This window comes from Rhinoderma darwinii, chromosome 5, assembly GCF_050947455.1.
Source record: "Rhinoderma darwinii isolate aRhiDar2 chromosome 5, aRhiDar2.hap1, whole genome shotgun sequence".
Taxonomy (NCBI): Eukaryota; Metazoa; Chordata; class Amphibia; order Anura; family Rhinodermatidae; genus Rhinoderma; species Rhinoderma darwinii.
In genome coordinates this window covers 188,080,279-188,106,508 of record NC_134691.1, presented here as the reverse complement: position 1 = coordinate 188,106,508, position 26,230 = coordinate 188,080,279, and the positions used below count along the sequence as shown (strand labels likewise).

Genomic DNA, 26,230 nt, shown 5'->3' with positions numbered 1-26,230 from the left:
CATTTTTTACATTTTTCCATTGTCACATTCGAAGAGCTGTAACTTTTTTATTTTTGCGTCGGCATAGCTGTATAAGGTCTTGTTTTTTGCGGGACGACTTGCAGTTTTTATTGGTACCATTTGAGAGTAGATGCGACTTTTTGATCACTTTCTATCACATTTTTTTTAAGTCAGGATTAACAGAAAACAGCAATTTTTCCATTGTTTTTTATTTTATTTTTTACGGCGTTCACAGTGCGGGTTAAATAATGTAACAGCTTTATAGTCGGGGTCGTTACGGATGCGGCGATACCAAATATGTGTAACGTTTTTGCTTTATTGTAGTTTTTTTTAATAGTAAAGCATTTTGTAAGGGGAAAAGCTGGGTTTTTCATTATTTTTTTTTCACTTTTTTTTTAAATTAACTTTATTAAACTTTTTTTACTTTTTTACTAGTCCCACTAGGGGACTTCCCTATCATCCGATCGCTATTATAATACACTGCAATACTTTTGTATTGCAGTGTATTACTGCCTGTCCGTTTAAAACGGACAGGCATCTGCTAGGTCATGCCTGCGGCATGATCTAGCAGGCATTCGCTGCAGGCAGACCTGGGGGTCTTTATTAGACCCCCGGCTGCCATAGAAGACACAGACACTCGGCGATTTTATCGCCGGGTGTCAGTGAGATGAGAGGGAGCTCCCTCCCTCTCTCCAAAACCATTCAGATGCGGTGCTCGCTATTGTGCACCGCATCTGAAGGGTTAAACAGGTGAGATCGATACTAATATCGATCTCACCCGGCAGAGCAGGGACGCTCCCAGCCCTCAGCTGCTTCTGGCAGCTGAGAGCAGGGAGATTTCACGGCTCCCTGCTCTGTTTACTTTATTCTAATGCAGCGACGTAGTTTGGCGGCGCTCTAGAATAAAGCCCACTAATGACCGCCGTAAAAAGACGTATCGGCGGTCATTAAGGGGTTAAAAGGGTTCCTGCCCTGGAGTCCCTGAGCAGGGCATCAGCTAGTTCTCTGCCCGGGGACTCCAGTACTGCTCCTGTGTCATTGTCCATATATGAATAGTGACTTCAGGTGTTTCGCTCTCTCTGCAGTCCCAGCGGTCGCTTCCTTAAATGTTAGGGGACTTAATAGACCCTTTAAGCGTAGTATGTTATGGAAACGGGCCAAATCATTCAAATGTGATGTATTATTCATTCAGGAAACTCCTTTCCATAAAAATAAAACCCTGTCATTTAGTAATAATGCATTTTCCCATATATACATGGCATCTTGTACAGCTAAACGTAAAGGTGTGCTCATTGCCGCACGGAACTCCGTAGCCTTTGTTACGACCTTATAACAGACCCTCAAGGTAGATATATTGGGTTCATTTGTGATATTACCTATACTTTTTTCAATGTGAACTTCCCAAATAAAAGACACTGCAGGTGTAGCGTCCATGGCCGCGGGCCGCCGGGTTTACTCACCTCCCGACGCCTGCAGCCATGTATTCGTGAGCGCTGGTCCCCATCTCCTTCCTAGGAGATGCCAGCGCTCACTTCCGCTCCATTCTGCTGTGTCCCGTAGGGACAAAGGAAATCGTCATCAACTGCCATGATTTTCTGGTCTATAAGAAGGCCCCAGGCCTTCTGATCCTTGCCTGAGCATTGTTAGTCTATCCCAGTCTGTCTTGCAAATGGTCCCTTAGTGTTACCCCGTTCCAGTTGTTACCCGTGCCCTGTTACCCGTTCCTGTATACCGTATTGTTCTTGTTCCTGTGCCTACCAGTGTTTGAGTCGTGTCTACTGCACCTGCTGTCTGCCATGTCCAGTGTCGTCTGCCACGTCCAGCTGTTTGCCACACCGGCCTCCATCCGTGCTGAAGCCACAGCCGCTGTCTGGACTAGTTCAGGTACCCAAGCATTGCTATCTGCTATTGACTTTTGTGTAGACTGTGACCTGGTTAGCTGCCTCCCCGCTACGGCGGAGCGGCCTAGTGGGTCCACATACCCTGTGACCGTGATAGCAGGTATTGGTCCTCTATTGTATCTAAAATCACTACAGTAAGGGCCTTCTAGTTATTGGCGGCGACTTTAATACAATACTCGATCCAGATCTAGACTCTACTGCACTAGGGTGACATATTGATACTTTGCTGATGAAGGTTTTTATGATATTTGGAGATGCCAACATGGTAGTGAGCGAGATTTTTATTTTTTTTTTCTCGTAATTCTTACTCAAGGATCGGTTTTCTTTCTTCTGAATAAATAAGCACTTTTGCAGTCAGGTACTTCCAGTATCGGGACTATAACGTGGTTAGATCATGCCCCTATCCTTATTACGTTTCAGGAACAATTCTCCTCTTTCTACTAATGGAAATTAAATGACCATATACTTACTCATCCTGATCATGCTACTAAACTACACAATGATTCTACAACATATTTCTCTATTAATAGTCATTCTGTATAGAATCCTCATATGCTATGGAATGCCCATAAGGCGTATATATGAGGCCTCCTTATTCAAGCATGTGCACAAGCGAAGAAAAAAAACGTATTCAAAAGACTAATGATTTATTGTTAAAGATTCGCACTCTAGAATCACAAAATAAGGCAACTCTTCTTCCATCTTGTTCGTTAGAACTTAAAGCTCTTAGGCTACAATTACAAACCTGACTCGTGGCAAAAAGGCAACTTTTATTTTAAAAGAACGCAGATTCAATTTTATGTTAAAGCAGGGACTTTATTAGCGAAGCGAGTTAAACATTCCTTCCCGAATACGTGTATAGCGTTTCTACAAGCAAGGTAATAAGGTGTCTGATCCACGTCTTATAGCTGACCAGTTTAGATCTTACTATAGTTCCCTCTACAACCTACAGGAGGACTCTACTGTAGATCAACCATTGAGAGAGGATATTGCTAAATTTGTCGGCAGTTGATCTCCCTACTATATCTTCCCCTCAATTAGACTCCTTATCTGCTCCCATTACTGCTCAGGAAATTGAGAAGGTGATTAGCACACTAAAACCCTTTAAAGGGTAACTAAATGTTTGACAAACTTCAGAAGTTTTGATTGGTGGGAATCCGAACACTAGACCCCACCAGTCGCTAGAATGAAGCGCTCGTGTGAGCGCCCTGCTGCTTCGTTTGTTCGGCTTTTTCCAGAAATAAATGTATCAGTACTGGCTCATAGACTTTATATTGAGTCCGTACACCAATACATTCATTTCCAGAAAAAGCTGAACAGAAACTAAGCAGATGAGCGCTCATCCGAGCGCTTCAGCTACTTCGTTCTAGCGATTTGGTGGGGGTCTCAGTGCTCGGACCCCCACCAATCAAATCTTCTGACATGTCACTATTACATGTCAGAAGTTTGTCAAATGTTTAGCTACACTTTAAAGATTTGAAAATAGATTCTCAAATTTATACTTCAAACTTTTCTCCAATGTGATCTCCCCTTATTTTTCTGACCGTTTCAATGAGGAGGTAATTTCCCACCTGAGATGCTATCAGCTACTATAGTCACTCTTCCAAAGCCTGGGAAGAAACCTACATCCTCGGCCATTCTCGCTTCTCAATACGGACCTCAAACTCTACGCTAAAATATTAGCTTTGCGATTAGTACATATTTTGCCAAATCTTATTAATTATGATCAGCTGGGTTTTTTGTCCAGTAGAAAGTCTTCAGACTATACTCGTCTTTTTATGGACCTCATCCAATCGGTGGAGCTCTCTCGGACGCCTTCTCTGCTTTTCGCCTTGGATGCGGAGAAGGCGTTCGACAGGCTATATTTGGGATACTTGGAGGCAATGTTGGACAAGTTTGGGTTCCAGGTCCCGTGCACGGTATACAGTCTTTGAGAGGAGGAGGGTCTGGAGATATTGGGTTCTGGCTTCGAGGACCAAGATGTTAGAAGAATTTTCCATACTTATCAAAAATTATTCAAGTTTTCACCTCAATAAGAGCATTTTATTCTCGTGGCAAGGAGCATTTTCTGAGAAGCTTGCATGCACATTTAATATCTATTACATGAAGTAAGAATACATTTTTAGTAAATCTTTCCTAACAATCCCCCCTGTTGTAAATTTATCAAGAAATATTCTGTAAGATATCCAGGACAGATACTCTTCTTTTGAATCTCTAGGCACATTGTCTTGATCACTGAGGTCTCAATTAACCTTTGAATCAATCCTCTTATGCAGGGTATCGCACCACATCCACAAACAATCAATATACTAGCAACAACGGCAATGGTCATGAGTACAGAGGTTACCAGGCCAGTTCATTTTCCAAACTACCCCTCAATCCATGAGGTAAAGATGTCATTTATTCCAGAGTTTTCCGCAAGCTCTTTGGACAGGGAATTGAATCCTTCCAATTCCTTGGTAATACTACCATCAGGAGCTGCATTATTCGGAATAAAAGTACAACACAAGATACCAAACATTTTGCAGACACCCCTTTTTCTGCTAGTAACATATCCAGGGCCATTCTATTTAACCATGTCACTAAAGATATAGGTTCCATCTGATCTGCAATGCCCTTTATTGCATCTTTGGTATAATTAACAAATCTCTGTTGATTGTGATAAATGTAATTAATCCAGTCGACATTCTCATTTATTGTAGACCACCAGCATGATGCAATCTGATTTTGGGCCTCATTTGGCACCTCTCGGGGTACTCCTATTCCATCTATGTATTTTCTATGGTCAAAGGAACCTTCAGGTATAGACCGCTTATAGCGATTCAGATAGTCTCCAGGGCTTTTTCTCATTCTCTGAAACTCAGGGCCTGAAAACAAGTGGAATGGCATCAGAAGCTGAACCAGAGTACAGCCTCCCTGCTACTTGGCCTTCCTGTCTCCACATTGCCACCAGAGATCAGTCCTTGCCCTTGTCTGGTTGGTAAACCAATTAGAGGAGTAATTATCATTATCTGTACCAAAACTCTTCAATGAGGTTCCCTACATTCTTACCTTGCCCATTCCTCAGAAAGCCGGTGTAGTTGCCTGGGTAAGCAACCACTAAGGGAGGGATTTAATCTCTTCCCACAGGTGGGTACAATAAAAATGTCTTACATAATTGATCACCCGGATTATATGATGCATTATACAAAGATAACACACTTTGCAGTCCTTGTGGGTTCTCCTTATCTGATAGCCTGAAAGGTATAATACGCAGATGAAGACTAGCTTTTGTGTAAGCGATAGTTAATTCTATTTTGGATTGCAGTGTATCTCATCCAGGCTAACCATTCATATTTATCACTGTAACCTGTTTCTAATGTCATTCTCTATTCATAAGTGAAATCGGCCAGATAAGCTTTAGAGGGTAGATCTATCTCCGGGGCTAAAGAACTTTCAGTTGCATCCTTTTTCTTAATGTCAATAAAGAAATGCCCTATAGGGTCAGTACCTGAAACATCAGTTCCTATAGCATATAGTCCCTTATCCTTTTTATTAGGGTATTTACATAGATAGTACAATTGTACTTCTCTGAATATGCTATTTTATAAGCTGTATTTCTATCCTTGCATTGAACTCTTACCACAGCGCAGAAATCTATTTAATATTTTGCAGTCTTACCTTCAGTGAAATTAAAATATTTAACTCTCCAAGCTAAGTCTTTAGGGAATTATACTCCGACCCTGTTTCCCAGGGATCCCATATTTTAGGTTGACACACCTTGGACCCCCATAGAATACCTAGAATAACTAATAACATTTTGCCCTGTCTCCTCCCAGGCTCTGAATGTTTTCTTCGCTGAAGTTTGAGACCAGTCACTTCTAACAAATGACCACCCTTTGTAATCAGTCTTTTGTAGCCTAGGAGGATAGTGGCAATTTCCTAAGTGTATCCAAGAGATACGTTCGGCTATCTTTACGGCCGTAGATGTGGTAAGCAGAACCTGATATGGTCTTTTTCAACAAAAATAATATCCAATTTCCTGGCTTCACAGGTTCAGGTACAGGTTCCCTTGGAATACAATTAGAGATAGAAACTTCCTTGTTGGTTAGCATTTTTGTCATATATTCAGCAAGTGTAAAATCAAACTCTTCATCCTAGAGAATGGATTTAACTGTGGTATTACAAATGATCTACCCATTTGGTAAATACATCAATAATCACGAAGCAATATTTCTTCCCTTTTTCGTTTCGCATGAGAACCAAGGTCAAAATTAACAAATTTTAATAACATACGAAATCAGCATTAATTTACTTGTCTTAAAGGAACAAACAATGTCTTTTTTTATTTTATTTATTCACTACATAAAAAGAAGATGGGGTCTCCAGACAAGATGGCTGCTGCACAAAATTCATTAATTGAAACATTATTTTAATCACTTTCACATTTCCCACCTTTTGTTTATTTGAGGAAATTTTGTACCCAAGCCAGGTACTTAAAAGAGGACTTTATTTTCTTAGCTTGCTCTACAGTCATACTTGTCCTGCATAATGCCAAAAAGGTCTATACAATGGCAACAGGTTGGGCCAACTACTTGGCAAATGCCCCATTGGGCAGCATTCAAAACATTAAACACCTAATCGGTAACTGTGTCCAATCTGTCGGCTACTTTCTCTATAGCATTCTTTACTGCTAAACCTACTAATATTGGCAATAATCCAAACTTCTACCACGATACATATTGGTCATAATTGTCGCACTGTCACTTACTGTCCTAATGGGACTTTTACCCCTGCAGATATAACCGGTCGTGGGCAGCATCTTTCTCAAACCTAAAGACACCCAGGTCACATAACCTCCGGGCTCTCATTGCTGCCATGTACTTCTTACTTATGAGTGACAACAACCAGTGACCTTCACCTCATAACTCCCCATCAAATACCTCAAGTTGTTGTTCACAATACCGTGGCATGTTTACATACATTATAATTTCTTGAAAAAAGACGGAAAAAAAAAGAACGGCGCTCCTCTAAGGTGATAACGTTCAGATCTATATAAACAATTGGTGCTGACAGGAATAGAGCTCACCTTAGTAAGTTGTGCAATGTCGCTAGCACAACTTAGCTTTGTAGCTTGTAGATGCTTGATCACACTGTGCTTGCCTCTGGAGCCATAACCGCATCGAGTGAATTAATCTCAGGAATTCTTTTCCTCGTGGTTTAGAAATTACGCAGACTTGAAAGAAAAAAATGCTCCTCTATACGGGCGCTCAGGTGTGAATGGGATGATATTTCCACAAAATCGTCAGAGTTTAAAACAACGATTTTATTCGATATACTGTTAATACAATAGACTGGGCTGCAACGCGTTTCGACCACGCACTGTGGTCTTCGTCAGGCATATAAATTTTAGTAAAAAACAACATCTTAAATACTCCCATTGTGTAGTTCACATCCAGGTTAAACAATCAAGGTTAAAGTTCATTGTGGCCGTTTCATCACAGGTGCGAGTATATTTTTCTTTATTTCTTCTCTATTTCCCTTTTTCTGTTGTGTTATATTTCAATAGATTTTTAAAAAACAATATTTTTTTTGGTGCTTTATTGTGACAGAAAAAGTTTTTTGTATATATATGCACACTGTCTGAGCAGTTTGCTTCAGAGAGTGCCATTGCTGCGCACTCGCAATATATAGGAGATGTGGATTATTTATATGTAATCGGTGATTCTTATTTATTCTTTGTAGTTATGTTGGACTTAATACTGTCCTATTATTTTAGATTAAAAAAATAATTGCATTACTGTAAAAGACACTTCTGGCGTTGTTACTATTCGTTCAAATTCGTTAGTCTTTTAATTGTCGGGAGCCGGAAGCTCCTGTTTTTTACCGCAGGTAAACAGAGCAAACAGAAAACTATTTTCACTTCATTATGAATATCCTCTCTAACCTGCGATAAAACACAGGAGCTCTCGGCTCCCGGCAATTAAGAGATTAACGAATGTGAACGAATAATAACAACGTTAGAGGTGTCATTTACAGTAATGCAATAATTTTTTGAATCTAAAACAACAGGACAACATTAAGTTAAACATAACAACAAAGAATAAATAAGAATCACTGATTACAATATGAATATCCTCTCTTTAACCGGTGGTAAAAAACAGGAGCTTCCGGCTCCCGACAATTAAAAGACTAACGAATTTGAACGAATAGTAACAACGCCAGAAGTGTCTTTTACAGTAATGCAATTATTTTTTAATCTAAAATAATAGGACAGTATTAAGTCCAAGATAACTACAAAGAATAAATAAGAATCACCGATTACATATAAATAATCCACATCTCCTATATATTGCGAGTGCGCAGCAATGGCACTCTCTGAAGCAAACTGTTCAGACAGTGTGCATATATATACAAAAAACTTTTTCTGTCACAATAAAGCCCCAAAAAAACTATTGTTTTTTAAAAGTAAATCTATTGAAATATAACATAACAGAAAAAGGGAAGTAGAGAAGAATTAAAGAAAAATATACACGCACCTGCGATGAAACGCCCACAATGAACTTTAACCTTGATTGTTTAACCTGGATGTGAACTACACAATGGGAGTATTTAAGATGTTATTTTTTACTAAAATGTATATGCCTGACGAAGACCACAGTGCGTCAATAATCATTTTACATTCACCACATCTAATTTGTGCATATACTTAACATTCCCTTCTAAAGGAATGTTTTTTTTTATAACACAAACAACCACATCCTGAAGCTGTTCCTGATAAGTTACCCATGTTACAAGCAGTGTCCTTTTGAAAGGAAGTCTAATTTAGCAATTTCAGTATATGTCTCGGGTTCCTCTCTATTTAATGTACACTTAAATGGGGCGTCTTCTAGGGATATATAGTTTGCCTCTTTCTAGGTCCGTTAATAAGTGTGGCAATAGTTTTATCTAGAATAAGAGTCTTATGTATATTTAATCTAAACACTTTTATTGTAGAAAGATTGTTTAAGGAACCAAATCCTGTTTAACTTCATATCCTTTATCAATTATTTTGACTATTCTCCAACCTTCAGTAGAAATAGTCAACATTAATCCAAGCATACACTCAGGACAAGACATTTAAAACAATCTGGTGGGCCTTTGTCCTTTTCTAATATTTTTAAATATCTTAGTCATCACAAATATAGTAAATAATAAAAGACCAACCAAACTTAATGAGAAGCCTTCGGGACAATAGACGTTAATTCACTTTTTGGTTTTTTTTACGTTACAATTTGGCTTACTAATGTTCATATATCCCTTTTATTCTATTATTTGATCTTGGTTCTATGATCTGACTCTAATTTCATCTCATTCAAAGAGTCTTGTAGAAGTTTGATGGTCAGTTGGGAATATTGAATAACCGTGTTCGCTGCACCTTCTAAATAAGCCCGCTTACCAAAACATTATTCTCCCTGGACTGTAGTACTCGCTGCACTCTAGATGCCTAGAGCCACTTTCCAAAACACTGTCCCAAGACAGAAATGTCGCTCAACAAAGATGACCACGAGGAAATGTGAAAGACTGTCTTAACTCTCACTTTTGCCACATTTAGACAAAACACATGATTAACAAACAAACAAATTCGATAGGAATAAGAAAACCTACTATCGTGTTCTATATTTCTGTATACCTCGTATATCTTGACCACAAGGTATTTTCACCAAAGTCACAGCACACACACAAAACAACGTTCACAAGTATTATGCTGTTTTAGTCATATACTTAATGTTCCTGGGTGTTTTAACAGAATTTTTGCTACTGATTTGTCCTTGTAACAATTTTACAAACTAATTGGACTCCCTTATACACACAGGGTTTTATTTATTTAACCCGCATACATTCAATCTTCACAGTCAAGGAGTCTCATATATGTCTAATCTATAACAACCATTTATTTTAATTTCACCAAAGAAATACTTGATTACCTTTAAAACTTCTGGTGTCAGGGGCGTCGAGAGACAATAAGAGGCTGGTCGAACCAGCAGCAGATGTCCTGGATGTGTCTTTACACCACAGTTTGAAAGTCTTTATCTTTCTTTAACTTTGGATTTAGTTTATCTCAATCATTCAATACTTTGTTACAATCTTAAACTTTATAAAACAAATAATCCTAATACTCTATAAGAGATCCTCCAAATCTCCAAGTACTTTATCTTTTATGTCCTGCACAGTTATTTATTACCTGTAGCCTTCTCACAGAGGCTATGGACTAATAATCTTGAGGACCATTGAAGACCCAGTCATAGTACCGAAGATCCAACTTAGGTTTTTATCACACAACCTTATAACCTCTAAATATGAAAAATAATAACAACACATATAAACAAAATTATATTACCGTTCTTCAGATAAAAACTCGAATCTTCAATTCTCCTATGTTCTTTTAGAATCCATCACTCCACCTCGTCCGTCCCATCAGGCAGGCCTCTGTTTGACCGCAATCAGCCAGAGGTCTTTAGATTTAGTGAGTTTATTAAATAACTCATCCCGTGTACGGTAACCAGTCTTTGAGAGGACGAGGGTCTGGTAATATTGGGTTCCGGCTCAAAGGACCAAGATGTTAGAAGAATTTTCCATACTTCTCAAAAATGATTCAAATTTTCACCTCAATAAGAGCATTTTATTCTCGCGGCAAGGAGACAAGTGGCAGATCAGCAGTTGTCTGCCTTCAATATCAAGGCGTATTTCATTTTAGACCAACTGAAAACCGTTTGTGGCTTTCCTGTCATATGAAAAGTTTTACACCTCCGTATGAGATTAGGCCACAGTTGGACTTCCTCTGGAGATTGCAATCTTTATTCAGAAGTTCAACCGTCTCACCCACTTAACTATAGCATATTAAATTCTTTGTCAACTAAAGCATTTTCGGAGAAGCTTGCATGCACATTTTTTTTTTTCATAATTTGGATTTTTATTGTAAAGTTTACAAATACACAGGAACAAGAATAAAGTGCGTGAATACTTTCGTAATCTATCAGAACAGAACATATCAAGTCAAAACATATCTTATCATATAGATAGAAGCAAACGCTTATGTACATCAATATCCTTGTTACTCCGGGGCGGTTGTCACCTGCATTTAGAAGAATATACAGTCAGGCACATAGCATATGAGGTAGAGAATGCCTCTCTATATTTGCAAGGCACATATTCCCTGACTTGACACATATTATGAAAAGTGACACCCCCCCCCCCCCCCTCGAACAGGTAAGAAGAGAAAGGATTGAGACAAATCAAAAGAAAACAAAAAGAAAGGCAAGAGAAGAGAAGACGGACAAAAGAAGAGCAAGGGAAAGAAGATGAGGGATCTTAATGAGTGCTGGGAGCAGAGACATTACCACAAGAGGAATATTGTAATGCTTCCATTTCTGATGAAGCCCAATCAGGACCTAGCTATATAGACCACCATATGGAATACTCTAGCTCAACCAGTCTGCGAAATGAGGCCCAGATTTAAAGAAAGACCATGCGTTCCACAGAGAAAGAACCGCGTCATAGCTGCCTCTATCTTCTGCAAGAAGAGACTCCATTCTACACAGTAGGTCCATTTCCACAACCCATTCACCAATCGTAGGCACCTCAGAAGTCTTCCAGTGTCTAGGAATTACTGTCCGTGCCGCTGTCAGGAAATGTCTGAGTAGGCCCTTTTTTATGCCTGACAGCGGACCCGGAATCAAGGATAACAGAGCCATCTGAGGAGTGGGTATGATAGGAGCGCACTCCATCAATGCATAGATGTCGAACACCGCTTTCCAAAAAGTCTGCAACACTGGGCATGACCACCAAATGTGCAACATCGTGCCAGTCTCGTTACTACATCGCCAACAGACATCTGATACTTCTGGGTACATTTTATGTAGAATCTGTGGGCAACGGTACCATCTGGTCAGTATTTTTAAAAAAAATTCCTGAGTGTGGCAAGCCATTGGCATTTTATGGGTCAGGAGGAAAACCCTGTCCCACTCGAGCAGAGATATGGAGAAGCCTAGATCCTCTTCCCATGCGCCAACATATGCAAGGGGCTGATTGACAGAAGTCTCCAATAGGATGGCATACATCTTGGAGATCACATGAGAAGGCGGCTCTTGTAAGAGCAACAGCGATTCAAAGGACGTGGTCACTGAGATGCAGATACCATCCGGCAGGGCCGAGTGTAAAAAGGTAGACAATTGTGCATATTCCAACCATGATAGAGTCCTCTCCGGGCAGGTCTCTCTCAACATATGTAGCGGAGGGAGGCGACCCCCATCCGACATCACCTGACACCGCCTAGTATCTTCTGAAGCGGTCCAACTCCAAAAGGTAGCTTTGTGAACAGCTGGTGGAAACTCGGAGTTATCAAACAGAGGGCTAAGAAGTCCTGGCCTATGGGAAAGCCCCTTTCGAACCATCAATCTGTCCCAGAGAGTGAGAAAATGATGGGTGAGCAAAGGAAGGGTCGAGAGGGCTGGTCGATGATCCGGCAGAATCCACGGCAGCGATCTCAGAGAGAGCGCTACCATGGACCTCTCTATCCCCACCCATTGTTTTAGTGTCATTATGAAACCAATCTATCGCTCTAGAAAGCACTACAGCTTGGTGGTACAACCCCAAATCTGGGAGTCCCGCTCCCCCTTTCATTTTAGGGCGAGACAGTGAGCTCATACTGATGCGAGGCCTCAGAGTGCCCCAGACGAACTTACGAAACGCTGCCTCCAATTTCTTAAAATACGCCCTAGGAACCATAACCGGGATTGCCTGAAATAGATACAAGAACCTAGGGAGGATATCCATTTTGATGGCATTAATACGTCCAAACCATGACAATTGTGCTCTGTCATAGGATTGGAGATCCTTCAGCGTACGTTGCATTAAGTGAGGATAATTAAGGGAGTACAGCTCCGTGGAAGTGCCAGAAATCTGAACCCCCAGGTATTTGATAGATGTCGCTTGCCATTTGAAAGAGAAGGATGATCTTAGAAGATCAACCGACTCCTGTGGAAGCGATACATTTAGCGCTTCCGTCTTTGTGTAATTGACCTTGAAATTACTGACCCTTCCGAACTCTTCAAATTCTCGAATAAGCACCGGGAAGGAAATAACAGGATTAGTAATGAATAACAAGAGGTCGTCTGCATATAACGCCAACTTATGGTATTCATCACCTGCCCGTATCCCAGAAATATCTGGAGATGTACGGATCGCCACTGCCAGATGTTCCATTGTGATCACATATAGCAATGGGGACAGCGGGCACCCCTGTCTGGTTCCGTTAGCTATCTGTAGAGATGCGGAGTACATGCCATTGGCCCTGACTCTAGCCGTGGGTTTCTGATATAGAGAAAAGATCCTTTCTATCATTACCGGGCCAATTCCCATTTGTTGTAAGGCCGATCTCAAGAAAACTCAGTGAACTCGGTCGAAAGCTTTTTCTGCATCAACTGAGATCAGACAAGTGGGTATGGACTTTTTCTTCACGTAGGACATCAGGAGAAGAGTTTTATTGGTATTATCCCTCGCTTCTCTCAAGGACAAACCCCGCTTGATCAGTATGGATGATTCTCGGGAGCAGAGGTGCCAATCTATTTGCAATTGCCTTAGAATAATGCTTGACATCAACATTTATTAGCGAAATCGGGCGGTAATTAGCACAAATAGAATGGTCTTTCCCTGGTTTAGGAATAACCGTAATGGTAGCTTCTAACGTTTGTGGCGTGAAGGGCATTGATGACGTGACTGAATTGAATACCCTAGTCATAAAAGGAAGGAGCTGCGGAAGAAAAGCCTTGTAGAAGGACGTCGGGAAACCATCCGGGCCCGGACTTTTCCCCGACGGAGCGGACTTGATAACGCCCTGGATTTCTACGTCGGAAAAATACGCGCTCAACTCCTCGGTCCCAGCCCCTTCCAGGTCTGGCAGTGCTGTTTTAGCCACATACTGGTCAATTTTCGTTTGCAGAGCAGCAGAGGACATGTCTTGTAAAGGTCCCCTGAGATTATACAAGGAGTGGTAATACTCCCGAAAGGTTTGCACTATCTCTTCTGACTTATGTTTAATGTCACCCGAACATGACTTAATCATTGGAATATGAGAGGTGGGGACCCGTGGCTTGAGTGCTCTGGCTAGTGCTCTGCTACACTTATTAGAGTGTTGGTAAAAGAAACCCCTAGCACGGTCTCTGAAAGAGGCCTGAGCCTGATCCAGCAACTCTCTCAAGGAATTCCTAGCCTCTGACAATTCCGCCAACGTTTGAGGCTGTCTTGACTGTTTATGTGCAGACTCTAGGGACTGAATACAGGACAGTAACTTCTTTATTTTAAAAGCTCTCTCTTTTTTAAGCCTGGAGCCCTGTTGGATAAAGATACCTCTCACGACACTTTTCAGCGCTTCCCACTGTATCGGTAGGGGGGTGGGATCCAGGTTGTGGTGGTCTAAGAACTCTGAGATCGAACGGGTGACAGCCGCTCGACATACCGAATCCCTCAAAAGAATAGGATTTAGCTTCCAATGTCATTCCCTCGCCCCCCCCAGGGAACCGTAGTGAGAGGAAAACTGGCGCATGATCTGTCCAGATCATAGAACCAATCCGAGACGCCGGGGCCCAGGACAATAAGTGATGACTCACAAAGAACATGTCTATCCTGCTGTACATGTCATGGACTGCAGAATAGAAGGTAAAATCCCTTGTTTGAGGGTTAAGTATCCTCCAAACGTCCACCAGCTTCATTGCAAAAAGTTTAGCCTTAAGAGCAGATAGCTGTGTTGCTGCTACCGAGGACCTGCCCGAAGACGAGTCCACAACTCAGTCTAGGACAAAGTTAGTCACCCACCGTGATCAAGAGGCCTTCTGTGAAGTTGGCAAGTTCTGTCAAGTAGCTCCTGCAAGTGCGCACCTGATCATGATTAGGGAGGTACATAGCCACTGTGAACATTTTCCCACAGATCTGAAGTTTCACAAACAAAAAGCGCCCATGAGCATCAGACCGGGTTTCTACAATAGACACAGGCAGAGATCTATGTATCGCAATACTCACTCCTCTTGACTTAGCTTCCGGGTTGGTACTATGGAACCACTGTGTATAATACCTATGAGTCAAAGTAGGCACATGTTCACTCCTAAAATGCATCTCCTGTAGAAACAAAATCTGGACACGCTGCTTGTGCATATTATACAAAATCTGAGAGCGTTTCTGCGGCGTGTTGAATCCACACACATTTAGCGAACAGCAATTGAGAGAATCCATCAGGAATGAGGACTGCGACAAGTGGGGAAGGGAATGAGAGGGAGAAAGGAAGAGCAAACCATTAACAAATAAAGACAGAAAAACAGAAAACAATTATGACACTATGGAAAACACCACAGACGGTGTTCCAGCCCCAAAACCACTAAGTTGAGGGGAAAGAGGTATATGTAAAGTGTTCAATGCGTAGCAGAACACTACCTACGTACGGAGTTGACTGAACTATGGAAGAAGGATGATCCCAACCAACTTCCGTTAACCCGATATCATTGATATAAACAACCGCCATATTAAAAGAAAACAGAGAAACTGCGGCGGGACAACGATATGTTTAGCCCTTAAAGGGCACCTGTAAAGAACCACACAAATGCATGACATCATCACATTCAAGGGAAAGAACCAGAACATAAAGCAGTACAATATATACTATAATATAATATAATATATTGGGCCCCGCTAGAAAGGTGGAGGGAATAGCTATGAATAGACATTTCCCAGAAAGCATCAGAGGGATTAAGAAATTCGAGGCTTATAAGCCATTACACCCCGTGCTACTCCCACCTACTTTTTATCTTATGGCCTGGCTACCGATGAGAGCAAGTTATGCTCGCGCCCCAGCTATACCTTCCTGCTCCCTCTCAGGGCCTGTAAATCCATACTATAACATGACAAGTAACATTTTTGTAACTCAAAATCTGGGGAAAAGTAGGAAAGCAGCAACGTAATCAATCCCATGTTTAGGACAGGACCATGTCCGCACTTTACCCCCAACCTCAAAAAACAGCATCACGTTCAAGGAAGTCCTGCGAGGCTATGGGAGAAGCTAATGTCACATCATGATTCCAACCGATTTGATTCCGGGACCATCGGCGCCTGAAGTCGTCTACGACGAGCTGGAGCTGAGTAATTTTCCGCCCTGGAGTTACGCCGTGGCGGGCGCTGTGGTAATGGCGGCAAGAGCGGCCAATCAGAAATTACAATAGCAGGCAAGTCCAGAGCCGCTGTGAACTCGGGGATGTCATCTGGGGAGTACACCGAGTAGGTAGCCAAACCTCGTCGAACTTTCAATTGAAACGGGTATCCCCATGAATACGGAATATCTTTCTCCCGAAGTACCATTAGTAGCGGCCTCAAGGCTCTCCGCTTTGCCAGCGTAGAGCGGGAAAGATCTGCCAGCAATTGCACCGGAGCACCATCAAAGTCCAAAACACCTTTGTTACGCGCTTGACGCATAATGGACTCTTTAATTTGGAAGAAATGTATCCTGCACACTACATCACGTGGTCTTGCCAGATCTGTGCTTTTTGGACCCAGGGTACGATGCGCTCTATCTATTTCCCACCGGGAGTCGACCGGTTTTTCCAATAGCGTGTTAAAAATCCCAATCAGTGTAGGAATGAGATCTTGGGGTCCTGTAGCTTCAGGGATACCTCTAACTCTGATGTTATTCCTTCTATTTCGATGCTGATCTAATAAACTTTGTTGGGAAACCTGTTCCTGTTGGAGTGTCTGCGTGGTTACTTCAATGGCCGCCACAGCAGTGTTAATATGGTAAATGTCCTCTTTCAGAGAACGTATCTCTGTTTTACACACCGCTTCAAGGCGGGAGATATATCCCTCCATGTCTGTTTTAGTGGGAATGGCCGCCATCTGTGACGTGAGTGCCTGCAAATCGGGACCCCGCTCAGTGCCCTGTGAGGGGACCGTGGAAGACTCACCCCGGACCAGGAGAGCTGGAAAGTCCTGTGTCGGCTCCAAGGACGACCTCGCTCCTGAAGGCGCTGCAGATGCGGCCGCACCCCGACCCGCCATGTTGGTTTGCTGAGGCGCGGGAGCGGGCGACCCAGGTTCTGTAAAGTAGTGAGGAATGCCGCTTCTCGTTCTCCCTTGATCTCTTCTTGCCGGTGTGGTAGCTTTACCGCGTGTTCCCCTTCGCATTAGTGCGGTGTAAGGTGCTGTCAGACGCTATTAATCGGGCTGGAAGTCAGTCGGGATGCCGGAGCTCTCACACCACACGTCTTACCATCGCCATGTCCAGGCCACGCCCCCACCGCTTGCATGCACATTTAATATCTATTACATGAAGTAAGAATACATTTATAATAACTTTTCTAACAATGATAAAATCTGCTAGTTTGGCATTCTATTTTAAGCCTTCTTCTAGTGCTTACATCTGGTTTTATGTCAGATACATTTTTAATCACTAATGGTACTATGCAAGGTTGCCCTTTGTCTCCCATTATTTTTGCTCTTATAATGGAGTCATTCGCAGAGCATATTAGATCTATTTGTAGACTGCATGGCATCTCAATAGGGGGTTCCTCACAGTTCCTAGGCCTTTATGCAGATGACGTAATTCTTTCTATAGCAAAACCCTGCATTTCGCTACCAGAAATTCAACATACTATTTACGGTATGTTCACACACTTATCAAAAAAACGTCTGAAAATACGGAGCTGATTTCAGAGAAAACAGCCTCTGATTTTCAGGCGTTTTTGAAGCTGAAAATGAAGCTTCTTTTAATTTGGAGCTTCTATGGAGGCTTCTTTTCAGGCAGTTTTCATAGTGTTCAATGGAAAATCCGCTAAAAAAAAATGCCTCAAGAAGTGACATGCACTTCTTTTTACGCTCCGTTTTTTAAAACCGTGGCGTAAAAAGACGCAGTGTATGTACTAAATTCTGTTTTTCCCATTGATTTCAATGGACAGATGTTTGTAGGCGTTCAGCGTTTTTTCGCCTACAATATGGAAAAACTTCTAGCTATATCTAATCACTCCATATCCCGACTGAACTCTAGATGGTCAGTATGGATCACCACTTACTCCAATAAATATCCCTAGAGCTTTGCTGGTTACCTCTCACTTTTCAGCTGCCAGATAGTATTCTTGTTTTTTTTGTTCAGTCACAATCTACTCTGGCCTGGTGTATAACTGTTCATGCTAGCATATGTGGATGTATGGTACAGTCACGATGCGGGGTGTGGACCCACTGGGCCGTACCGTGTAGCGGGATGGCAGCTGGCCAAACGGGTAACGTACAGAGTCATTAAACCTGAGAGGATACCTGAGGCAATGTAGACAGTAGCAAGGCAGGCTTGGCTGGGACCAGCCGTCGGGTAGACGTCAGGCGTGTCGTAGCAGAACAGGCATGTAATGCAGCACAGCACGGCAGTAGATCTGGATAGCACGGGAACAGGATACAGGAACAGGGAACACTAGGGGACCATTGGCAAGACAAACATTGGGTATCGAACAACGCTCAAGCAAAGAACAAGAGGGCAGAGCCCCTTTTATAGCCCAGTAGCATTCTGGGCTAGATTGCAGACTTTACAATTATGCGCGCACTGGCCCTTTAAGACCGGGCGCGCGTGCCCTCCGGAGACTCTCTCGATACCCGGAAGTGAGTGCCGGCGTGTCACAGGAGGACGACTCTGCAAGGAGCTCGGTTGTCCATGGCCACAGTCGAGGGGTAAGTCAGAACGTCGAGCCGTGGCCATAGACGTTACAGGTATTTTGGGATGAATAACATTTAAATTCTCATACGTGAGTTATGTTGTTTTTCTTTTATATGTAATAGACATATATTTTTATTTAATTGAATTTTTCCTTTTTTACCTGTTCTAATCATGTATTCTCCATTTTCTAATCTAGTATGCTTAATTGTATAATCTGTATAGCTTTGTTCCTGCGTTAACTCTGTAAGCGTATATGCAGTTACTCGATATACTGCTCTGTTTTATGTTTCTGTTTCTGAAAATGTAATAAGAACTTATATAAAAAAAACATCTACTTGGGTTTTGACCCCTCTTGGTGTAATAAGGCAAACCCCATAAACATGCTATTTATGCTGTAAATCTGTTTTTTCTTACATAATGCCCCAACATGGCTGCCTCTTAGAATACTTTTATAAAAGCAACAGTATATTTAGGGATTCGATATGGAAGCAATATACCCCAAGAATAAAACTTGACATTACAAGAACCAATGATTGATGAGGGCTTAGCTACTCCAAACACGTGGCTATATTGTCTTACTGTTCAGTTGCAGCACCTCAAAGAATGAGTATTGGGTTCTTCCCTTTCATTGGCAGGGAGAATAATTGGTCACACTCTGCGCACCACTAAACTTTTGGTCGCTTAGAAGCTGGGAAATTGGGCAATGCACCAGGTCACTTGTTGACATTAACAGGTTAAGGACTAGGCTGTTTTACAGCTAAATGACCAGAGCAAATGTCACAATTTTGCTATGTGCTTTTTTTAGATGACTATAACTCTGCAGGTGAATAAAGTTAATCTTTGAATTTTACACTATTTTTAAAGGACAGATAGGGCTTTGTTTTAGTGGCATTTGTCAGTATATATTATTTTTTTCTCTAAAGCAGGCAAAATTGGAAAAAAATGAAAGAATTTAGCAATTGCGTCAGTTTATGCTAGCATTTTTTCACACATAGTATGGACCACGGACAAAATTCATCTCCTTTCACATTCTTCCACTTCTCCTGTGCATGGGGATACCAAATATGTGTGCTTTATTCACTGTGAGGGCATGTGCCAGGGCTTGGCATAAATGGAGGCTTTTTGGCCTTTTCAGTCCAGGAATTCTGCATTTGATTTTATAGCAGCCTACTGTTTTCTGGGGGCCTAATGCTGCTTAAACAGAATCACCCCATAAATGACTTCATTCACCCAAGTAGACCCCACAAGGTTTTCTTCAAGGGGTTTATCCTATTTTTAGAAAGTCCAGTTTTCTTCTGAAAATTTCTTGAATAAGATGGAACAAAATAAAATTTGCGCCTGTTTATGCTAGCATTTTTCACATACGGTATAGACCACGGACAAAATTAATCTCCTTCCACATTCTGCCACTTCTCCTGTGCATGGGGATACCAAATATGGGCACCTTATTTATCACATAGAGATGTAGGAGGACGGATGATAGAAGAAGCTTATTTCACAAATCGCCTTTTTTCAAAGCTGGTTTTACAAAACTCAACAGAGTTTCTATAACACTTCCAAAATATCTGCTCATAAAGCAGAGATCCCAAAATATTCATCTAGGGGTATAATGGGAATTTATTTTTTGGGGTTTTCTAAAATAAGAAATTGCAGGTTTATGCAAATGGAGCTCTCCAGCAGATGAACTTTAGAAAATATGCAAACGTGACATCCACCCACCCCCCCCCCCCCCCCCACCCATTCCCTCCATCACCCTTGGAGTAAAATCGAGGGAAAAATAAAAATGTAATGTAGGGCAAATACAGTGAAGGAAATAAGTATTTGATCCCTTGCTGGTTTTGTAAGTTTGCCCACTGTCAGACATGAACAGTCTAGAATTTTTAGGCTAGGTTAATTTTACCAGTAAGAGATAGATTATATTAAAAAAACAGAATCACATTTTCAAAATTATATATATTTATTTGCATTGTGCACAGAGAAATAAGTATTTGATCCCTTTGGCAAACAAGACTTAATACTTGGTGGCAAAACCCTTGTTGGCAAGCACAGCAGTCAGACGATTTTTGTAGTTGGTGATGAGGTTTGCACACATGGAAGAAAGGCAGAAATTGAATCCAGCGCTGAGTCCTTTTGAGTCTGTTTAAAATAGGAAGCTTCTTCCAAGTTTTATTAACAAAATAGTAAAAACAAATGCGGTGATTGCGGGTATTCTGCTAGAAGCCATGACTAAGGACGCAGTAGGCGTCAAACGCGTAGGCACCGCTCACACTGCCACAATCCCTCCATTGTACTCTGGGAATACCCGCAATCACCGCATTTGTTTTTACTATTTTGTTAATAAAACTTGGAAGAATCTTCCTATTTTAAACAGACTCAAAAGGACTCCGCGCTGGATTCAATTTCTGCCTTTCTTCCATGTTCATACGTGTGCCGACACGAGGACCCGTGCGCGAATGATACTACACTTCTGTGATAAGGTGAGCTGGAGGAACCCTCCCATTGTTTCTGTTTGCACACATGTTAGATTAAATTTTATCCCACTCCTCTTTGCAGATCATATGAATTTTGTAAATGAAGAATTCAATTTGGACACATGCTTAATCAAAAGCGGGAGTGTTTGGAAGGGATATAGAAGTCTAGGGAAACTAACCATCTTAATCAAATGGCACCTCCCCAGAAGGGATAACGGCAACTGACACCACCTTGTGAGTTCCGCCTGTATTTTTTTTAAAGAGGCTCTGTCACCAGATTTTGCAACCCCTATCTGCTATTGCAGCAGATAGGCGCTGCAATGTAGATTACAGTAACGTTTTTATTTTAAAAAAACGAGCATTTTTGGCCAAGTTATGACCATTTTTGTAGTTATGCAAATGAGGCTTGCAAAAGTCCAAGTGGGTGTGTTTAAAAGTACAAGTCCAAGTGGGTGTGTATTATGTGCGTACATCGGGGCGTTTTTAATACTTTCACTAGCTGGGCGCTCTGATGAGAAGTAACATCCTCTTCTCTTCAGAACGCCCAGCTTGTGACAGTGCAGATCTGTGACGTCACTCACAGGTCCTGCATCGTGACGGCCACATCGGCACCAGAGGCTACAGCTGATTCTGCAGCAGCATCAGCGTTTGCAGGTAAGTCGATCTTACCTGCAAACGCTGATGCTGCTGCAGAATCAGCTGTAGCCTCTGGTGCCGATGTGGCCGTCACGATGCAGGACCTGTGAGTGACGTCACAGATCTGCACTGTCACAAGCTGGGCGTTCTGAAGAGAAGAGGATGTTACTTCTCATCAGAGCGCCTAGCTAGTGAAAGTATTAAAAACGCCCCGATGTACGCACATAATACACACCCACTTGGACTTTTGCAAGCCTCATTTGCATAACTACAAAAATGGTCATAACTTGGCCAAAAATGCTCGTTTTTTTAAAATAAAAACGTTACTGTAATCTACATTGCAGCGCCTATCTGCTGCAATAGCAGATAGGGGTTGCAAAATCTGGTGACAGAGCCTCTTTAAATAGCGGTGGATAATTCAGGCCATACAGGGTCTCAGGCACCTTCCCTATCTTAATGCCTAGATAAGTAATACACTGTTTAACCGGATATATCCCACATCCCAAGGATTGCCAGAAGGTCCTAGGTAATGGTTCACCCAACTCCAGCAGTTTACTTTTCGATATGCCATTTTAGTGCACAATCTGTTGTGTCCAGTTTGTGCCACTGAAGTCGTACCTCATAAAATGTTGAGCGGGTTCACCCGGGTATAAAATGTCATATGTGGATGTAAATTGGTGTTTGGGCACGCTGTGGGATTCAGAACGGGGGGAGCGCCATTTGGCTTTTGGAGTGCAGATTTTGTTTGGTAATGGCTCTATTTGGCGTTTCACTGGTATTTCAGTTTATAATGTGGGGGCATATGCAAGCTGTGTGGAGTACATCAGGGCATAATAAGAGGGTATAATAATGCGGTACATAAATAATAATTCATAGATATGTGGCCTGTGTCGCACTGATAAATGGTGCCCAATTGTACCTGCTTTTGGAACGCTCTGCACAATTTGTCGCTATATTCTGAAAGCCAGAACTTTTTTATTTTTTCTCCAACGGAGCTGTGTGATGGCTTATTTGTTGCGGGACAATCTGACTTTTTCATTGGTACCATTTTGGGGGTGCATGCGATTTTTTTTTTTATTTTCATTGACTTTTTTTTTTTTTTTTGTATTTTTTTTTTTTTTATTCCATTACTTTGGCAAGCAAGGTGACAAAAAACAATTTCTGACAATGTTTTTTGTCTTTTTGATCTAGTATTTAGTGTTCACCGTGCGCTATAAAATATAGATATATGTAGATATCTATATGTAGATATCTATATATAGGTTTTACTTTATTCTGCGGGTCGGTACGATTATGGTGATTACCATATTTATATAGGTTTTTTTATGTCTTGTAGCACAATAAAATCACTTTTCTATAAAAGAGCCATAAATTTTTTATTTTTTAGTAAAAAAAGCTGTATAAGGGCTTGTTTTTTGAGGGACAGGTTGTAGTTTTTATTGGTACTATTTTGGGGTACATGCGACTTTTTGATCATTTTTTATTCTATATTTTGGCATTGGTTGTGACCAAAAAAAGTGATTCTGGCTTTGTTTTTTACTTAACTTTTTATTTATTTATTTTTTTACACTTAACTTTTTACTTGAAGACCTGCTGCACTTTTACCTCGTTTAATACATTACACTACCTAGGTAGTGTTACGTATTATAAACTATTAGTGTGACACAGTCACACTGACAGAAAGCCTATGTCTTTACCTTCCGTGCATGGCAGACCCGAAGGCCGTTGCATGGCCTCGGGTTTTGCCATGACCCCCAACGGGAGCACCAATCCCCGGGAAAGTTTTGTTGTAGCCACAAATCCGGTCCCGATCATGTTTCCGGGACCAAAGGCTGGTGTTAACAGCGCGATCCAGGTGTCAGTGCTACTCTGAGACACCCAGTCAGGAACCGGTTAAAGATCACTTAGTTGAAACTGGAGAAAGAAATACGTTATATACACTTATGACGGGGGACGGACAAGATAATTTTTAATTTTTTATCGTTCACACTTTTTTTTTGTGTTTTAATCCTTTTGCCAATTTATTATTTGTAAGTCTCCGCTTTTGAGCCATTAGCGACTTTTGGAAAGTTTGGATTCCGTGATTGTGTTTGTTTTGTTTGTTTCTTTGTAATTTTTGTGTAAAGTTTTATGTTTTTAACTGGTAATTTGTGTTTTCATCCCTCAGCAATCTTTTCAGATATCAGATGAGACTGATGAGATATTTATCCAACAAATTGTCAAGAAATGTAAAAGCCAATTGCAGGAATTTTATGAAAATACCAAGCAAGAAAAGGTAAATACCTTTTTACCTCTGTACACAAAATGCATAATGAGATTTGTTTTTTTCACCTTTTGAACAGGACTAGGGAAGTCAACTGAATCTTTGCCCTGTGTGAAAGGCTACCTAGATCTGTTTTTTATATATGGGCCCCTGTACAGTAATTTTATTTAGAAAAAGCTGTCTTACTGTATTATTATGGAAAGTTGTCCAGTGTAGGAAAAAAAATTAATATACCCTATTGAGGAATTCTGATTTAATATAGAGTATTCCCTGTTAAGGATCTTCATTTCTTGGCCAGAGTGGAGAGCAGTTACAAAGCGCTCTGAAGGACCTGTCCTGTACTGTATTACACAGACAAATCATTGATCTGAATGAGTAATGCAAAATGTTTCCCTATTGTGGCCCTGCAGGGAAATTGAACACTTACTGCCAGGTTTCCCAGATAATTGCTGGGGTCCCAGCAGCTAGTATAACTAGAGCCCTACGGGCCCCAGGGCAAGTTTTGCACCTGGCCCCCCAGACAATTTTCTATGTATGATAATATACCTCTAAATTATACTGTCCTAAAGTTACCACATATAACCACTATAAAAGGAATAAATTTCACCATACAGTTAGTGAATAAAAACCACTATACAAACTCCAATATTACCAGTATACAGTGACTATATAGTGCCATCTACTAGTTCAAAACAGTCACTAGATGTAACTGTACTGTATTCAAAGGTGGTCTTCTCACTTTCCCTTTTCTTCATCTGGGCCGGACCACCATGACAATTTCTTTCAGCCACGACTTTCCAGCACAGAATTTCCAGCACAGACCTCATTAGATCCTTATTTACCAGCACCCTCCCCACCTATTTCCAAACTGTAATAGTGTCCCCTTTAGGCCCCACACTGTAATAGTAATTTATGCTGGCCCTACATATTAGATGTATGTTGGTCAAACTCATAGATTTTGGCGGGATCGGCTGACCATCTTATGTTTGTCACAAAGCCTGTGGATAATGAGACTGTAATGGGGCCTACTGACGATGGTGTGAGCCCACTGTGTTACTAAGGGATTTGACACAGGGCTAAATCGTTGAGCGAAGTCTAAGGGAAGGCCAAGTATTCACCCTTTAACCCTTTTATATATATATATATATATATATATATATATATATATATACACACTACCGTTCAAAAGTTTAGGGTCACTTAGAAATGTCCTTATTTTTGAAAGAAAAGCACAGTTTTTTTCAATGAAGATAACATTAAATTAATCAGAAATACACTATACATTGTTAATGTGGTAAATGACTATTCTAGCTGCAAACGTCTGGTTTTTAATGCAATATCTACATAGGTGTATAGAGGCCCATTTCCAGCAACCATCACTCCAGTGTTCTAATGGTACATTGTGTTTGCTAACTGTGTTAGAAGGCTAATGGATGATTAGAAAACACTTGAAAACCCTTGTGCAATTATGTTAGCACCGCTGTAAACAGTTTTGCTGTTTAGAGGAGCTATAAAACTGACCTTCCTTTGAGCTAGTTGAGAATCTGGAGCATTACATTTGTGGGTTCGATTAAGCTCTCAAAATGGCTAGAAAAAGAGAGCTTTCATGTGAAACTCGACAGTCTGTTCTTGTTCTTAGAAATGAAGGCTATTCCATGTGAGAAATTGCCAAGAAACTGAAGATTTCCTACAGCGGTGTGTACTACTCCCTTCAGAGGACAGCACAAACAGGCTTAAACAGAGTAGAAAGAGAAGTGGGACGCTGCACAACTGAGCAACAAGACAAGTACATTAGAGTCTCTAGTTTGAGAAATAGACGCCTCACAGGTCCTCAACTGGCAGCTTCATTAAATAGTACCCGCAAAACGCCAGTGTCAACGTCTACAGTGAAGAGGCGACTCCGGGATGCTGGCCTTCAGGGCAGAGTGGCAAAGAAAAAGCCATATCTGAGACTGGCTAATAAAATGAAAAGATTAGTATGGACAAAAGCACACAGACATTGGACAGAGGAAGATTGGAAAAAAGTGTTATGGACAGACGAATCGAAGTTTGAGGTGTTTGGATCACACACAAGAACATTTGTGAGACGCAGAACAACTGAAAAGATGCTGGAAGAGTGCCTGATGCCATCTGTCAAGCATGGTGGAGGTAATGTGATGGTCTGGGGTTGCTTTGGTGCTGGTAAAGTTGGAGATTTGTACAAGGTAAAAGGGATTTTGAATAAGGAAGGCTATCACTCCATTTTGCAACGCCATGCCATACC

At 41.2% G+C, this 26,230-nt stretch overlaps 1 protein-coding gene across 2 annotated transcripts in view; it reads left to right on the top strand.

Annotated features, from left to right (window-relative positions):
* Positions 1 to 26,230, top strand: part of LOC142651752 (uncharacterized) — a 296,323-nt gene that overhangs the window by 216,977 nt on the left and 53,116 nt on the right. For both annotated transcript variants that reach the window (XM_075826806.1, XM_075826805.1), the window contains one exon: positions 23,872 to 23,979. In XM_075826806.1, the coding sequence (XP_075682921.1) occupies positions 23,872 to 23,979 (108 nt within the window). The remainder of the gene's footprint in view (positions 1 to 23,871; positions 23,980 to 26,230) is intronic.